At 35.3% G+C, this 19830-nt stretch overlaps 1 protein-coding gene across 4 annotated transcripts in view; it reads right to left on the bottom strand.

The window, feature by feature from the left end:
• LOC145671337 (bifunctional 3'-5' exonuclease/ATP-dependent helicase WRN-like) overlaps window positions 1-19830 on the bottom strand; it is a 141657-nt gene that overhangs the window by 58035 nt on the left and 63792 nt on the right. For all 4 annotated transcript variants that reach the window (XM_081740352.1, XM_081740354.1, XM_081740353.1 and 1 more), the window contains exons 9-12: window positions 19015-19152; window positions 16123-16258; window positions 8179-8361; window positions 2043-2284 (exon numbers count right to left, since the gene is read on the bottom strand). In XM_081740352.1, coding sequence (XP_081596478.1) covers window positions 2043-2284; window positions 8179-8361; window positions 16123-16258; window positions 19015-19152 — 699 coding nt within the window. The remainder of the gene's footprint in view (window positions 1-2042; window positions 2285-8178; window positions 8362-16122; window positions 16259-19014; window positions 19153-19830) is intronic.

Raw genomic sequence — 19830 nt, 5'->3', positions numbered from 1 at the left:
TAACATGTGATTTGTGAATGTTATATTTTTTGTATGTATGTTATTTATTATGTTTGTGTGATTTGTAGATCATGCACTATTAAATCTTATTTCTTTCAGTTATGGTTAACAAAGAAAGAAAAAAAGAAGAGAAGAAAACAGACCTGAAATGGTTAGCCAGAACTCAGGTCCAAAAGGCCCACCCCGTACCTAAATAGGGAAGGATAACATAGGAAGAGAAAGAGATCTGAAAAAATAGGAGAGAGATTTCCCAGAATGGGCAGTTGCGTCTGCCGATAAGATCAAAATATTTGGCAAAGACAAAGGAAGTGGAGGAAAAAAATATATCCCTTGCTTAAATCACAAAATTACTAATATAGTCATATCATAAATAGACATAAACTCTGAGGCAGGGTGTACAAACGGTTTTCAAGATCGCGGTCAACCCGCCTAAGCAAGAGGGTGGAGTAGGCCTTGTGAGTTGAGCTGTCATAGAGAAAGTGTGTTCGTGAAAGTGTAGCTATGGAGTGGGGCGATTACGAAAATCCTGTGGCAGTAAGAGCTCTTCATATAGTGGGTCAATCAGCCCCCGTGATATTCACAACACTTAAAAAGTTGAATATTAGCAAATCTTTCGTGGATCGGTCCATCAAGCGATTCACAGAGACTGGGACAGTTGACGATCGCCCAAGGCAAGGCCGCCCACGCAGCCTAAGATGCAAAAAGTTATTCCAAGTAATGGCGGCCTGCATTCGGAGAAATCCTGTACCAAAGCAGTCAGTGCTTTCTCGTGAGCTGATCATTTCCAAAATGTCAATGTCTCGTGCGTAAAGAAGTGACCTGGAGTTGAAGGCTTACTGGCGAAGTAAGTCACTTTCTCAATGTACGTCTAAAAGAGCAAAGGGTGATAAAAGCAAAACGCCTATTGCAGCGTTACGCAAACAATGGGCACAGGAGAATTCTTTTCACAGATGAAAAGATACTCAACATTGAGGAAGCTTTCAATCGACAAAATGACCGTGTATGCTTCAACTTCCCAAGAAGCTTGGAAGAAACCCCGAAGATTCAGAGGGGTCATCATCCGGCCTCAGTCATGGTTTGGTGGGGAGTGGCGTATGATGGCACCACAAAGCTGAATTTTGTGGAAAAGGGGTGAAAATGTCAGCCAGAGTGTACGAAAATAATGTTTTGAACTCTTGTTGTGAAGCCTTTGAGTGACATTTTGTTCAGGAACCAATATTGGACTTCCCAACAGGATTCCGCACCAACCCACAAGGCACATTCTACCCAGGAGTGGTTCTGGAGAAATGTCTCGGACTTCATTGCTCCACACTATTGGCCTGGTGGCAGATGACCTCAACCCGTTGGACTACAAGTTGTGGTCAGTGCTTGACGGCATGGTCTGTAAGAGATATGCCAATATTGACAATCTGAAACGTTCCCTGGTGAAGGTAGTAGCGGATTTCCCTATAGAGACAGTGCGTAATACTATAGATACTATACTATAATGATCACAGAGACTTAAGGACTGTGAAGGCCAAAGGCGGCCATTTTGAAAAATAATTGGTGCTGTGTGTTCGTTAGACTTTTAAGTACCCTATCCAATAAGGATATATCTTTAACACTTTCATAATAATTCACTTTCAATGTTTTATCAGTATTAATGTTACGACTAGCTATTGTCTTTGAAAATGCCAATACAGAAATAGAAAATTTTTCCTCAATTTCTTGTTTTCAGGAAAATTTTTCCTCAATTTCTTGTTTTCAGGAAAATTTTTCCTCAATTTCTCGTTTTCATACAAATCTGTAACTCTTTTGTTCTTATGCTGAACTCAGCTCTCTGTCTTTACAGCTCATAAACGACTAAGACTGACTACGGCGTATTTAGTTGAATGATGGGCAAATCAGCACATCGGTTTTCACTGCAGTTATTTCTAATAAATGCACAGGAGTTTGACACTTATTGTCATGCAGCACCGAGTATCATCCACATAAATATATGTGCACTAATATTAGAATTAATACGAGCACAGTTCCCTTACGATAGATAAAATATACTTTACCTAATCCTTTCCACCACTCCTCCGGCTTTTCCTTCCCTTTTCCATGCAATTCGTGCTTCAATAGATTTTCTCGAATTTTGTTGCTTTTCGATCCACGAAGGAAGAGGATTGGAATTTGCAGACCGTACTTCCCACCAAGAGCTTGAATACCTTTCATCAAAAGAACAGCGTCTTCTGTAAAATCGAATGTTCCATCTGGTAACTGGCCATGAAATTGCTCTTTCTGAGAGCGCTGCGGAGGTCTGAAAACAAATAAGAAATAATACAATAATACAAGAAATTAAGATCTATTGTATAACTGAAATTATACGGAAGTGTATACTTATCTTACTCTGTAAATCTAATTGAGAAGTTGTTGGATATTAAGGTGATAATATATATATATATATATATATATATGGGGATATTACGTAATGCTGAGAAGCGTTAGTATTTTGGATTTGAGACAAGAATGTTTATCGTTCTTCAGGTTTTCTATTCAATGGTTGATTAACATCAGTTTGATTTCCTTTAGTAGCAGTTATAACTACTTATATTTAGTGGATCGATTGATCAACGATGGTAATAATATTATACGAAGAAAGGAAACACTGTAACGTGTACTTTTACTATAACTAGTAGAAATAAGTAAAAGATGAGAGTACAATTGTAAGTTTATATTGGTTCCATTCAGTAACGTGGTAACTGTAAGGAAATTCAACTAAAATAAAAGCATTTATTTAAAAAAAAAAAAATTCTGGAATGGAGAGTTGCAAAATCTAAATTCGAAAACAAGAAGAGTGAGAAAACTCTGTGGAAACAACAGTTAAAACAATCAAGATTAAGGAAATACATGGAAATACAAAGAACTGAAAGAAGAATATCAAAAGAAGGTACAGGAAGTGAAAGAAAATAGCTCGAAATCGTATTTGAATAATAATATGACTGGACAAATGGAATGAACCATACAAAATAAAACGCGAGAAAGTAAACAAACCTGCAACTCTTTCTATTTTAAGAAAAGGAGATGGAAGTTTTACCAAAGGATAAGAAACCACAATAAAATACTTTGTTGAAAGACTCTTACCACAGGACGATCCAGGAAATGAGAGCGAAGTACAGAAAAACATGAGTACATAAATGAAAATTTTATCAAAAGACGATCAAAAAATTGAGAAAGTAACCAACAAACAAGCTTACTTACTTACTTACACACCCACACCCATATATATATAAGCAAAAATGAAGATTCTGAATCATAGTCTTTGTGCCTATTAAACATAATACGTAAACTGTTTAAAAGAACATTAATAACCAAATCATCAAAAATAGAAGGACAGAAAACGATTAACTGCAACAAAGTTTTAGAAAAAAATAAATATACACAAAACAGCAATAAAAAAGGCAACTATACCTAATTAAACAAGGCAAAATTGAGAAATACCAAATATGTGGATATCAGTGGAACCTTCGAAAATTTATGGTCGCCATCCTTATTTAAGCAGTTACAAGCACTGCAAATTCCAAGCTCTCTTTATGAGATTATGAAAGAATATTGTAGAGACTGAAGAGTAACCTACATTGCATCAAACACGCAAGTAACTAGTAATAGTACAAAAGGATATCCACAGAACTTCATATGTGCACCAACTATGTGATATATTGTGTAACAAATCTGTGCTTAAAGGCATTAGATAATGTAGACAAAAAAAAAAAAAAAAAAGCAAAGAAGTGGTAGACTACGTAGACGATATTGCAATTGCAATTTTCTGTGTGTGAGCTTTACCCATACAAGTACTTTGAATGTATTTCCTCACAACAGATACATTTAGTCTCAACTGAGTCCTAAATAATCAATGACACTGTTAAATCCTTTCTGTGTGTGAGTGTCGCATACTTTTGTTTCAGATACTATTCTCCCAATACTCTTATCTGAAATTTTTGATTCAGGGAATCACTGAGCTACCGGACCTCTGAACCCTACTCGTTCTACCTTGCAAACTAGACATCTATGTTAGTCTATATTAGTGCACAAACGAATTTTTCTAGTGTTATTCATGTTTACCAATTCCTTTGTAACTCGTAACATAAATTACTGTTTATCTATACTATATGATATAGCCATCACCATATTATATATATATGTTTTATTTTATTTATCTTACGAGCAGAATACCCGTTCTTCGTATGGAAAGAATACATACGTTTCATTCTGGACATAAAGGGTTGAATTTGGATTTAAACTGCATTGAAGTGTCACTGTTTATATCAGCGACTTCCAAGACTATGCATTCGACACTAATACCAGTCATTTTCGATTATATATATATATATATATATATATATATATATATATATATATCACTCCCTCCCCACCCCCAAGCTGCGGGGCTGAATTTTGATTTAAACAGCATCGAAGTATCACTGTTTATCTCAGCGACCCCGGAAACTATGATTCGATACTAATATCGGTCATTTTAGATCATTTTTAAATATTTCCCCCTCCCCTTCCCCTAAGTTGTACAGTCAAAGCAAAATAAGAATCATTGCAAGCCCGAACCTCATCGAAGTTGAAAATTTGATCGAGATTGGTCTCGTGGTTCAAGAGTTATTAAATCACAAACATTAAGCGTGCTTTCCTCCAACCTTCCGAAATAAACCAATTTTTTAAGGAGTAAACGCGGATAAATGTGAAAAGCAAGTGAAATGTCATTTTAAATTACATGAAGCATGTATAAATAAAAGATTTGAGAAGTAGAAACTTTTCATTTGCGTCTGGTTATCGAAGACAAGATTAGTTCCCAAAATGATACAAGGAATATATTCATGCAATTTAGAAGACAAAATTCAAATTGAAATAATGCAGGTTTTTCACCAGCAGGATTTTGGCTTGTAGGAAGAGAAACTATGTAAGTGCATTGTTACTGAAGGCAACTACTTTCTACCTTTATAAAACAAGATATCTCAATCAGAGTGATTTGATTTAATTTTAAGATCTAAAACGCTAGATTTTCTAAAAATAAAAATCATTGATTTCAATCAAATTTCGAAATTATTTCTTTGAAGTAAAAGTAAGAGAAATGTCGTTTATGTTCTTTTACTAGTATTACAAGATTTATACCGAAAGATTTTCTTCCATATAAATTATACTAGCATTTAGTACAGACTATAAGATTTCTGTGATCGTTTAATGTTAGTACTGTTATATTCTTTATTGGATGCATAACTCAACTTTTATTCATTTGTTTTAAAAAAAAATAGACATCTTTCTGTTCCTAATCGATTTCTTACTTTCGAATGAACTGCAACGAAAGAGGAGAAAAAAATCTTCCTGTTCCACTGATAAATCAGACGCGGTTAGAAGCTGGAGAACTGCTTGCAGCACGCTATAATCAATCAACTTTACTTGCGATTTTCATCCTTCAACGGCAAGAACTTTGCAGTATTTGATAGGAAAACATGAGGCTTCAAAATGATCTAGTTTTACTTTCAAACTTCGCTAATATAGGTAAGAAGAAAGTAGAACTACATATATGACCAATCAATAAACTCCATACTGCAATGATACTCTTTCGCAGTAATGCTGTACTCTTGCACCCTTGGATCCAGTATATAAGTCAAGAACTGGGCCAGACTTAAAGAATGTTTATGTCTCTTTGACAATTACCTTTTCTCTCTCTCTATCTTAAATATATCATGCACGACAGTCTTCAGTATTCATCTATATGTGCACTACACCTGCTACTGTTACGTAGTTTCTTTGTACTTGGTATATGTGGATTTAAAAAAAAAACGCATATCCTTTATGTATTTCTTACTTTTTGCTGTACAAATATCATCGATATGTGATATTTTTTCCATATATTTTCATTAACATTGATCAATTCTTCATACGTGAATCCAAACAGTCAACTACAGTACTCTAGCAAACCCAGGAAAGGCAGTTGAAGACTGACCCTTCTCTTCGTGATATTTACTACATGCAAAATGATTATTTCTAAAATATTTCACACCTTGAATCACCACGTACTTTGTTAGCAAATGTAGGTAATGAGCTGAAGAGCCATCAAGATTCTGTGACTTCACTGCGCTGGCATTTTGTAACTTTGTACGGCAGCAAACAGAAGTGGGTGGATGTTCATCACGATCAACAACGCTTTTATAACTTTAAATGAACAATAGTAGCCCTAGTTCTTGTAATAATAATTCCATTTCCACGGCAGGAAATCTCGAAAGAAAACTTAAGTTGGCCAGCTGGCAATTTTTAACTTAGGTATGTGTGATCAGCATATCCATAATCTCACCACCGTAACTACTGGGTTTTGAGAGCTATTTCGATTCAACTAATCCTGACAACACCAATCACCTCACGATGCTGTCAGTGTCGAAAATGTGTGCTTCCTCTCAGGGAATCCAAGTCCAGGGCTCACGCACCGAAGGCTCGCACGCTTACCACATGCAAATCACTGAATCATTATTATTATTATTATTATTATTATTATTATTATTATTATTATTATTATTATTATTATTAAACTTATAATTGAGCTACTGAGAGTCAAATTGTTCTCTAGCAGATTATGACCACAGTTTAGCGTCTTTTTCAGGCATCTTAGTAGTTTTTACACTATTACATTTAGCACCCTTGCTGATCGGCAGCAACCTAGTTGGTAGGGCGTTGACTTCAAATTCGAAAGGCCACAGATTTGAATTCTGCGGCCAGCCAATATCACTAACGAAATTTTTAAAGTTTTTTCCTCACTTACGCCGAGTAAGTACCAGGAATCTAGATAATAGTTTCAAATGAATCCGTGACAGAATCCTTTGTGTATTCCTGACCCTTTTTTATTCTGACCTGAACGAAATGACAGTTACAAATATACAAATAAATACAGGTAAATAAATTAATAGATAAATAAATAAAAATTAAATCAAACAAAGAATAAATTTAACTTTAACATTAACATTTTCCAGTAATTTCTCTTATCAGTTTGAGATTCATTTATAAAAGGAACACTTGAGTTATATATATAAAAAAATGACAGATAAAAAAATTAACAAAAAATTACTTTTATTTTAAAAAAATCATTATTTCTTTCCCACTCCGTCCTTAAGAGACTCGAATTTAGTCTGCTTCGCTTAACGTTTCAAGTAGCTCCTGAGTGATTACCTGTAGTTGCTGAAATATTTATATGTGTATAGAGAAATATAAGAAACAATTTACTTAGTACCTAAATCTCTAGATGTAATATACAATGAAATACTCGAAGTGGAAATATCTAACTAGGTTATAGCGGTGCAGGAATAGAACCCGAATTCACGATTTATTGTACTAATGTGTTAATCAATTCTCTGCCAAACGATTATTTACTTTAATTTCGGCCTTCATCAACTCACTAAAGGCTTTCTTCATTTGTTGTATTAAAAATAACAATAAAAAGAAAGTAATTTTTTTTTAGCAATATATTAAATTTTGAGAACAGCATATTGTAGGTACCAAATGTTGTTACGCTTTGCAAGAGACGAAGGAAACGCAGCAGGGACAACCTTCCATGACAGTGAGAAAGTCATCAGTACAGTAAGGAAACGGTTTCTGCTACAAGATTTCTTCTACAGGTATGAAGATTCCAGAATCTGGTAGGGGAAAAAGAAAATTCTAAAGCTTCTCGTATGTATCAAGGTCCGGTACCCCTTATGACCATTCTTTGTCGTTCCCATTATTTGTGAGAAATTCTAAATAAGGTAACAATGTTCAAAAGCAGTAAACATCGGCAATTTTCCTTCACTGAAGGAGGTAAGTGAAAAATATCTTTAAAAATCGGTTCTATTACATTTAACTCTTAGATCACAATGAAAAATTTCTTCAGCATGTGCCTCCTCTAGAAGTGAGACTTTACTAGTTATAAGAAGCGAAAAGTAGTGTACTGACACCATTTGTGGTAATAAGCTTTTGTAGATGTTTGGATAACAGATTTTTTCTTTGAACAAAACGTTATATCGCTCATGAAATAGCCACAAATCTGAAATTCAAAAAATCTGCAGTGAGAAACCCAATAAATCTAAAACAGACATTAGAAGTATACTCGTTACCAATTCGTTTTACGAAGATATTCATCCAAAAATGAAACAATGGAAAACAAACAATAACAGTACGTACCTGCTACAATTGTCACAGCACACTCCTTTGGTTCTTGGTGGTAGAGTTATAGGTTTCCCTTCAAAATGAGAAAGCAAAATTTTTCTCCTACATTCCACAGACTGCAAATATTTTTGACATTTGAATATCATATGCTCTCTGTGTTGCTTAAATGATTCCTTCTTCACACTTGACAGAAAATGTCTGAAAATAAATTATTCAAATAAATACACATACTGAATGAAGTACAGCAGCAGTCAAAAGTTTCGTAAACCTCAGATTTGAGTAAATATCTACTATGGATCAATTATTTTAAAATGATAATTTTACCACCTGCAGATGGTACGTCAAATTATAATTCTTAAAAGGGACATAAAAAATACAATTTTAAATAGATATTACATAGTATTAAAATAGGACGTCGTGAGTGGGGAATGTTGTAGTCGCTATACTTTTGAATTAATATAGAAATCTTTTGGAATTTAGTAATTTAGCCAAAAAATATGTAAAATTAAAATAAATGGACTTTTAGAATATTCTAACTACAGATGGTTGTTTTTGGGATGACTAACTGGTATCGGACTACCGAAGAAACATTAAAGCAATTTTATGACCCTGTCAATAGCGATAACTCCCAGTCACGACCCCTCTTCAGTTTTTTAGAACTAGGGAAAGAAAGAGTGAGAAAGAAAAAGAAGGTAGGAGAGAAGAATGAGGAAAGGAGAAAAAGAAGAAAGGTAGAGGATGTTAGAGGAGAAAGAATTATTGGATAAATATGGGAATATGGTGAAGGAACTCGAATAGTTATTAAGAGGTAATTCATATCCAACTGTTATTACTTGAGGATCAATGCTGAAGTGATCCAGAAGCCAGACATGTTCCCCCATACGATCCTGACCTGGATCCAGGCAACTACGCAAGTGGGAGTTTCTCCTACCCAGCCCGGGTGACGAGAAAGTTTTACTAAATAGTTTGTTACTCCCAAACATTGCATAATCTTTACTCAGTATCTGAATTCCCATAGCGATGATCAATCACACATTTGAATCGGTTAGAAAAAGAGAGTAATGTATATGTCTTCCACAAGTAGAAGTTTTGAGATTCCTGAAAGGACTGTTGTTATTTTGGCTCATCATTTTGTTTTGGCTTTCCTCATAGAGCCGATTTTGAGTACTTTTGAATTAGCTATCTTTTATAACCTCTGTCATGCATCAGTATATTATTACATATATATTACAGACACTATCAACGTAAATCAATATTAAAGCTACCACTTAAAATCTAAAATTTGTCATTCATTCACGCACACTCACATACATACTGGACAGTATATCGACATGAATAAAAATAATGTAATAGAAACCATCTAACTACAATTTTGTAAACATTTATTACATCTATTCTAGAATAAGACACAAATTCTTATGACATGCAATCGATATCTATCTATCTATCTATCTATCTATATATATATATATATATATATATATATATATATATAAACAGAAAGATTAAAAGGAACATTTTATATTTGGATATACATATATCTGCTTAAATTGTTTGAACATTTAATATGAATTAACAGAGAAAGAAAAAAATAAATAAAAATAAAAAGGTATTTATATTTTACAAAATCATGACTGGATGACGAACAAAGGAAAAAAAACTTTATATTAGGATTCAAATGAGTCCTTTATCACATATGAAGATTTTAAGTAAATTTTAGCGAGTCCTATTTCGTAGTTAGCAATGAACGTTAGTATTACACTGAATATTAAAGCACCCTTAAATGGTGTCCAAATCTTTCAGTTTATTTTATTTTCTGTACGCATACATGAAATTAAGTTACTAATTGCACTCGACACTTATTGTGTCTATAGATATACTGTCAGTATATTTCATCCACTTTTGGATTACAAATCACAAAATTTCGTCTCTACCTTTACTGCAACTACTTTCCTTCTTTGGTCATTTCATTTGATTTGCTAGTTTCTTGACCAGGTTTGAAATATTAACGCCTTATATCATGAAATACTTACATTTAACTGTAGATTCGCACAACTCAAGAAAGAAAAAAAAAACTAAGAACGAGAATTTCTCAAGTCCAGAAGGATCTTCGTCGATGAGAGCACGATTTATCAAGCTGAAAACACTGGTTGAGTTTCAGGATTTGTACAGGAGGGATGGGATTAAATGTAATTTTATAATAGGACTAGCCTTTGGCTAGCTGGGGGCTCCGCCCACAGGCCCCTGTGTTTGCTCGGCCTACGGCCTCGCATCTCTTAGATAAGAACCTTTGCATCAAGAGTGAATTTTGTGCATTTGCTCTTTAATTACATTTCCTGAATTTGGCACAGCTGGGGGTTTCGCCCCCTGACCCTAACATTTACCCGGCCTACGGCCTCACACCTCTTAAATCCGCAATTCTACCAAATTTCAAGGTTTTTTTTTTTTCCTATTTCAACTATCTAAAAAAAAATTGTATCCCAAGAAAACGCCCATTTAAATAGCATGGGGATTTTTTCATCCCCCTTTAGATTCCTAAAAATTAAAAATATTTACTTTTGGCAATTTTCCTGTGGGTTAGTCCCGGAAGGCTACAATCATGTCAAAAATCGTCATTCTAATCCTGCTGGAAGTACCTAAACATTTTGGGGTGTAGAAGACGTCCCATATAAATAACATGGGAAAGATTTTTCAGTTCCCCATAAAACCACTCTACTATTGAAAATTTTTATTTCTGATGATTCACTTAGGTAACGCTAACGAAAACGTACAAGCATACCAAATTTCAAGTTTTTATTCCAATTACAAGTACCTAAAATATGTGATTATAGGTCAAAAAAAAAAGGTCCATTTAAATAACATGGGGGAATTTTTAATCCCCTCTTTAGACCTCCTAAAAATTAAAAATATTCACTTTTGGCAATTTTCCTGTGGGTTAGTTCCGGAAGACTACAACCATGCCAATTTAATCATTGTAGCCCTACAGGAAGTGCTCAATAATTTATGTCAGCTCATGTAGTTTTATATATAGTATATACACCCTCCATTCCAAAAGAAACCGAACTTTTTAAAAAAACAAAAAAGCAATGTACATTTTGGAACAAATCATTTTTATTAATCAATGTATTCCCCTTCTGCATCGATACACATATTTGCACGCTCCAACAAGTTGTCAAACGACTTCTCCATGTCCTTTATTGGAATGGTCTTTAGGATGGCGGTCGTCGCCTTCTCAATGGCATCAATCGATGCGTGCCACTTTCCTTTCATCGCCAAATGCAGTTTCGGGAACAGATAGAAATCGCACGGAGCGAGATCTGGTGAACAGGGCGGATGATGCAACTGAATAATGTGATTTTTGACCAAAAATTCAGTTACAAGTCGCGATCGATGTGATGGTGTATTATCGTCCAAAAGAGTCCAACTGCCGATTTCGCGATATTCGGGACGAATACGACGAATTCTTGCCAGCAAAGGCTTCATGACGCCCAAGTAAAAAACTCTAGTGACTGTCTGTGACGATTTTTTGTTATGTTTGATGTATTCACGCACTTTTTCGATGTTTTCTTCCGATAATCCGGTTCTGGGACGGCCTGACCTTTCGTCATCATCCAGCGTCTCTCTACCCGATTTGAATCGCCTGAACCACTCGTAAACTTGCGTACGGGATAGACACTCATCACCATATGCATTTTGTAGCATTTGGTGCGTTTCACTAAAAGTTTTACCCAGTTTAATACAAAACTCAATTGCAGCTCGTTGTTTGAAACTCATTTTCCGACCGATGTACACAACACACTGACAGTTGAAACGCAATAACTTTGTTGCCGCGCATCCAAATGTCATGGCATTTATACCAGTTGTCAATGAGGGACTACGCCATCTACCGGTAAAATATTACAACAGATGGCACTAGTGGTACTATTTGTTTTCAAAAGTTCGGTTTCTTTTGGAATGGAGGGTGTATATATATATATATATATATATATATATATATATATATATATATATATATATATATTTCAGTTTACTAGTCTGAGGATCGATTTGGTAATAAATTGGGATTACGCCGACCTGCCTTAAACACCATATAGACAAATTTCAAGTTAAGTAGAAACGCGAAGATTATTATGATTAATATTTTAGTTACTAGGATATATAAACGATCGTGCTTTTCAGGAATGTTCAATTACAAGTCAATTTGTCTAATTACCTATTCGTAAGGGCCTAAGCCAATGTTTACTCGTAATTTATTATAAAAGAAGGGTCATTTTCGTATAAACCAGGTCACTAAGTATTTATATAATAGGACATTAGCGACGAATACTAAATTTAGACGCGATGGCGCTAGTAGTCTGAAAACAGCCTGTGCACAACTGAATAATCTTTGCACTATTTTGTTAATTATAAGCCATGTACTATAAGATTACGGTACGATCTACTATGAAATTCCTCGCTATGGAGTGACGTATTTGTTGTGACGGACCAAAAAGATAAATGAACAAACAACAATACACTGTCCATCAATAAACATTTCATACTTTCACTCGCACTTTAATCCTAAAATCTACACTACTCACTTGAACACATACACATTACACACCACATACCCAAGAAAGTAACTACTGATACATATAACTATACATGCTAATACATATTATCACACCACTAGACTATATATGAATCAAATAAGATTATTTAGTTTCATCAATCGGCTCTATGAATTGAAAAGAGGAGACGAAATGATCAGAGCCAAGTAGCCCTTCTGCAAACTAAATCATGTTTTCAAATTACTGTTAATGCCTTTGAAAGGACATATCAAAACTGCTAATTGTGAGGGTCCCTTTCCTGAAGGGAAAAGAATCCTAATAAAAAATCGTTTAACCCATTTTGGTTGGAAGCTTAATCAATTCCGAAAAAAATGAGAGCCCCTTGTTTACGCTTACGCTACCATAATGAAAATTACCCTAACTACTACAAAATTGGACACCGCCATGTTAGTGATTATTAACAAAAAAAAAAAAAAAAAAAAAAAAGTCACGCTTCCTACGTACACAGACACAAGCTATATTTGGACAGGTTTCATGTAACCCTAAACTGAATCTTGGGAGGGGTAAAAAAAATGAGATTTTAAACGTTCTGATCACAAAACCTGAACTTCAATATCACATACTATGATGCATCCTGTCCATCACTGTTCATATCATCAACATGGTGTCTTCGGAGCTAACGTCTATATTTCACTGTTTTGATGAATTTACTGCTAAATTTTTACTGTCTTTGGCTCCCTGTTTGCTTCCAACTTATTTATATCTTAAATAGTGCTACTGTTACCTGCTGTTACTGCCTTTTTATCGAGAAATCCCAAAATTTGGAAGAGCCGATGTAGCGTGTTGTGGCTCGGTTCGTTTCTGGTTCTAGAATAATCATTCTCGCGCCTTGATATCAGAGCGTCAGAAAATAGTTCAATCAGGATCAAGTGTTTTGGCGGTGAAAAATTTTAAAGTGAATGAAAAATAGTCAAAACGGGATAAAACCGGATCTTGGGAGGATATGGGCATCTCAGAGGGACGAAGGGGGTCTAAATTATTCTGTCAAAAATCAGATTGGTAGATAATTTCAAGAATTTCTGTCCAATTGTGGGCCTATGTTTTCGTATAGCACTAAGATGAGAATTTAAATATTCATCCATCTGAAATGTCCATATATGAGATTAATAATAAAATAATGTATAAATAAAGATATTATTCCCCAAAATACGAATACTACTAAATTGTTTAAAGGTTCCACATTAATTTTGGTTTGAATAAACGACGAATGAATATACTACACGGATCGAAGTTATATTTTGAAAACTCACGTAGTACAGTGCGTTGAAAAAGTATTGGACCCTCCAAGCAAAAATTCCATTAACTGTAATGGTACATTACAGTATAAAGGAAAGTGTGGAAGGTGATGCATTATCTTGGTTTCCTTTGAAAGATATATACATCATAGGGGTCAAAGCAGTGACAAAAATTCGAAAGACACTTATTTTGTAGTTCTTTACACCGTGTTGATATGTTAACGTAAAGGCTGAAAAGGGTTTACGGCAAGCTATATACGGCCTTGTGTGCTCTATAGACAGAAGCCTGGGACATAGCGTCTACAGGAACCCTACACACACCAATCTTTATCTCAATGCTAGCAGCTTTCAGTACACATCTCAACGAGTAGGAATATTAACACACTGATACACAGAGCCCTTGCCATCTTCGATGAAGACAGCCTGCAATCTGAACTTTAGCATCTACAGGCCACTTTACAAAATGACTATACCTTGATAAGACATACGGATGATCCTGATAAGGGCCGCATTCAATCCAAGCTATAAGATACCTATACCGAAAGAAGGAACAAGAGGAATCACTTGCCTTCCGTATACCGGTAACTTGTCAGGGAAACTGAACAAGATCTTCTCCAAACAAGGAATAAAAACAATTCACAAACTCAGAGCCCTTTTACGTCCAGCGAAAGATAGCTTAGGACTCAGAACTCCAGTTTACCGTCTTCCGTGTCATTGTTGGAAAACTTACATTGGACAAACTGGATGCACCATTGAAGTTCGCTACAAGCAACACGCAAACTATATAAAAAGCCTGCAAACAGACAAATCGGGACAGGCAAAACACTGTATAAAGGAAGGGTATGCCATCTCATTTTCCGAATTCACTATACTTACAAGAAGCTCAGGATATTCGGATAGGAAAATAAAAGAAACAATAGCAATTTTGAAAGAAGCTATCTCAATAGACGTGTTGCCTATCAACTTAACAACACATGAATTTCCCTAATCAGAAAGCATTAAGCAACAACTACTCACAGCCTATTATTGGGCCAACAACTGAATGGACAACCCACCAGCCAATCAGAAAGCACCAGCCACCGACTAATCACAGTCAGTCTTCAGGCCAACAATTGACTGGACAATCCATGAGCCCACTCCTGACAATATATATGTGCAATTCCTCTACCTGGTCTCTTCATACTGACCCTGAAAATGAAAACAATGTCTATTCTCGAGCGTGGTAGTCATATTACTATGATACGGTATCAAAGAAACACATATTTTAGAACTCACTTATTTGTATTCTATCAATATATTCCGTCACCTACAATTAAGGCAACTTCATTAACTCTTACTTCTCTCAAAAACACTAAGTTGGATCACGAAAGTTTCGGTACTCATTGTACAGAAGGGAAATTTGGATGAAGGGAGGAAAAATGTTGAACCTGGTAAACTAAAATGCTTTGCACAGCTGGATCACGAATCAAACACGGACCTCCGATATTAACCGCTATGTTACCCAGTTCTCTCCCTAAACAGTCACACATTTTACCACTCTTCAAGAGTAATTAATGCATCGAAACGGTAAGCCGGAGACCTGGATTCGATTTCCGATTCAGTTGTGCTTATTTTCGCTCGCTATATATTAACTGAATTCGCACTTACAGGGGAATCTGTCATATAAAATCGATTACATCAGTTATCATATAAACAGCTTCAGTGTGATTTAAGTTTCTAATTCATGTTTTCGACACACTTAGATAATTTTCAACTTTTCATGCAGGACATTTTTTTTAAAATTTATATTTACCTTCTGCAACATTTTAAATTTCCTAGCCTATTCTTTCTCAGTACTCTGTGAGGATGGTGGCAGTGTTAATGAAATTACTTAAATTATAAGCAACAAAATACTGAAAGGACACACCAGGTGAATTTTATTTTTATGAGTGTTATGCATTCACTTGATACTCCCTTTTAAGAGTTTGTTCGAAAAAAAAAAAAAAAAAAAAAAGCATGAATTAAGTTAGGATTCAATCTTGGGGACCATATCATGTTATAGTCACTAATTGCTTTAATTACTACTGCAGCTGAATCTGACCAAGTAACCGAATTTTCTTTTTATATATACGAACCTTTGCACTACAAAATCAGCAGGAGAATAGTATACGATGCACGCCGCTGGTAATCCATCTCGTCCTGCCCTTCCAATTTCCTGATAGTAAGACTCGATATCACGAGGAGCTCCATAATGGATAATGATGCGAACATCTATAAAAGACAAAATACAGCACTGTAAACAGTCTTGTTAAACAAATATTAAACATTCATTTTCGTTTTAAAACTATCTCTACACAGTCCCTTACGAGACACGAACCCCAATCACCGCTTGCCGAGCATATCGACTGCCAATAGAACTACCAGCGACACGATCAGTTTCTTACCGAGTTCAGTTGATTTTGAGTTTAACGTCCTGTTCAGCAGCGAGGCTATATGAGACGTGGACCTACTGATTAACGTGGAATCCGAACCACATGAGCTTCTCCACCAGGAATCGAATCCGGGTCCCCCACGCCACAAGCGCGTACGCTAACCGCTTAGCTACGAAGGAACTCTGATCAGTTTCTGGTGTTAGACGCTTTTCTCTCAGGGACCACGGTGGCTCAGTGGTAGAATCTTCACCTCAGGTGCGTGGATCCTAGTTCGATCCCAGCTTCCAAATGTGTTTGTCGAAATGTGTTTCGTGTGTGGATTCTATCGAAAATCTTACTTTCGCCATTTCATCATTATCATTCATCTCATCGCCGTCTCCCTTAGCCTTGGTGCATGATCTTGCGGAACACATACATACAAAATAATAATAATAATAATAATAATAATAATAATAATAATAATAATAATAATAATAATAATAATAATAACTTACTGTCTGAGCTAACCTGTCACTTTCTGTTAATTTTTTGTAAAGGCAATGGATATTTTAAATAAGAATGTTTCTTAAGATACAGCACACAAAAATTTTAACCCATTTTATTTTTATACAAACTTGCTGCTTCTTTTTCACCATCGTTTCAAACACACTTCCCTTGTATGAAAGTGAAGTAATATAAAATTGATACGTACTACACCTTTAAGAAAAGAAAAAGGAAGAAAATAAATATACTAAAAATATTCAAGAGAAGCTGTCTCTACGAAAATTTGTTAGAACAACTAATTAACTAATTCGAAGCACGTCACAAAGTGCGCGAACACCGTCTCACTGAGTGCCACATCCAGGATAGGTTCATCAACGCTAGAAAGCTACATGGTGGATGTGCGCACTGGGTGAGAAGCGGTTCTACCTAGATAAGATTATCAGAGTTTTGCAGTTCAAGGAAAAGTTTTCCAAGAAATTTCTGGTATTGACGAGACACTGCCACCCGTCGAAGTGACTTCCAACGCAGCTTACTCCTAAAAGAACATCACGGACCCTCTGTATGACACACGTATATACATCTCTCACTTATACAGTGACGAGACAGACAAGTATTTGCTCAATGCTGCCTCCCTACCTTGAAGGGTCTTCGCAAAGTTACCAAAGAGGTATGGCGAGGCATTCTACGCAGGAGTTTGTTGGAGAGCCGAGCGATCATTCGGAGGTGGAAAAAGAGGATTTACTAACTAGGTAAGTCCTACAAAGTTTATTATTTTTATCGTAGGCAATCTTCTGTATTATTTGGGTCATTCCACATCAAAGAGTCATGTGGTTCGGATTCCACGTTAATCAGTAGGTCCACGTCTCATATAGCCTCGCTGCTGAAAGGGACGCTAAACTAAAATCAACTCAACTCCACGTCAAAGAGATAAGACCAATTCTGAAGTTAATGAAATTCAGTGGGAAAGTTTTATAATGTATTTGATGGCTATGTGCCAAATGTCAGTTGAATATGTGCTTCGGTTGGGCTGATATGGTTTTTCAGAGAGAGGCCATTCATCTCTGCTCCATATGCAAAGTGCATAGCTGCTAAATTTTCCCAACATTTTTTAAAGTTCGAGTAAACACAAAGACCTAATCTCTTGCAAATTTGGACAACTTTTGACGCTGACTCAGAATATGTTACTAATTAGCCGTTTAAGCATACCTCAGTATAAATATAACTCTTGAAAGTTGGCAAAAACAAGTCTTCGTGCAATTCATGGAGCCCACATTGAACACATCATAGTTATGTTGTGAATGTACTATTTCAATCAAAATTTAGAGATATGATTTCCATCTTTGATGTCGAATGTATGGATTAAATTCAGGTGCCACTGTCTAGCTACATCGAAAGATATGCACCTGCAAATTTGGTCAGACTCTAGTAGATGCAACTTTTTGAGTATATTTGGGGAGAGGAGAGGGATATTTCAACTTCATCTTCTCCAATCTTATTTCCCTTGCCAGGCTGAATGGAGCATGCTTCAAGTTTTGGAAAATATGTAATTTAATTTTAGAACCTTGTGTCTTAAGGCTAAAAAGGCCTCTCAGAATGTTTGGAAAGTTATGATCGGCACAATGCTGTTAGGAAGACCATATGAAAGTCCATATCAATGCAACCAAAGAAGATATGTAAATGAAATTTTGTATATAACTATCGTATAGAACGTACAACCTTCCCACCAAATTTCATTAACTTTAGATATGATTCAGCTGGGACCATCTTTTGCATTGGTCCCTTTGACATGATTCTTTTGTAAGTTATTTTGTTTACTAGCGTTTCGTAATATTGACAGGTTGTGAAAGACACGTGGATATATCTGTTTCTCTAATAAAATGAATCACTCATGATGATACATCTAAAGCAGTAAAGCAGGATATGTAATGTTAAATAGACAATTCGACATTAATAAAAGGTTTCAAACAATAACATTAAAATTTCTGTCCTAATTTATCATATTTACACAATAGATAACACACTGCCCATATACACATAACGAAATGTTTTAAACTAACGTTTAGAACAATATATACATAATATGAATAATAAAATAACAGTAAATTTTTTTACCAGGTTTATCTATTCCCATTCCAAAGGCAATCGTCGCCACTATTACTTGGATCTTGTCTCGAACAAAATCCTCATGGACTTGTTTTCTAATCTTCATACTCTTTTCCGCATGATACACCGCGCATTTCACACCGTAGGCTGTGAACAAAATAATTAAATACATTACATACATCACAACCAAATAAGTTCACACAAAAAAATAGGTTAAAACTAAATAATTAATAACACTATTATTATTAACTGCGTACCTTTTTGTCCATGTGATCATGATTTATTACTTTTACTGACTTGTATTTATATGGCACTTGCTCTGGAACGATGTGTTTTAAATGAATAAAGAAACGAAAAGAAGAGTTCAATGATAGTTCAATATCATAGCTGATAATCGTTGCATTCCAAACTATGGTGTTTCAATACGTATCTAAGACATTCCAAACTATGGTGTTTCTATACGTGTCAGGGTTGGCAGAAACCATGGTTCTTATTGAAAAAAAAAACGGGTTTTTTGGTTTAAACCCGGTTATTTTGGTTTAATCCAGTGTTTTTGGTTTAAATAATTTGCTCTATATATTTATATCACATATGAACAGAAATAAGTTTGTTTCGCTTTGGTGTTATTATGCTGGAAAGGGTCACATAAGCTTAAAGCGGAATCCAAACTGCTTCTCGGCTTACATCTGAGAGAAACTGTTCTCCATTTGAACCCCAAATCGGGATTAATTGGTCACAAATGCGATACGTCTGCCGACTTACTCAAGAAGGACTCCTGATAAAAATACGTTGTACTGGTCTTTACCTAGTTGTTAATATAATAAT

The sequence above is a fragment of the Thermobia domestica genome, chromosome 15 (assembly GCF_964235325.1).
Source record: "Thermobia domestica chromosome 15, izTheDome1.hap1.1, whole genome shotgun sequence".
NCBI classification, from domain to species: domain Eukaryota; kingdom Metazoa; phylum Arthropoda; class Insecta; order Zygentoma; family Lepismatidae; genus Thermobia; species Thermobia domestica.
Note: the sequence above shows the minus strand (reverse complement) of the source record. Positions and strands in the feature narration are given on the sequence as shown.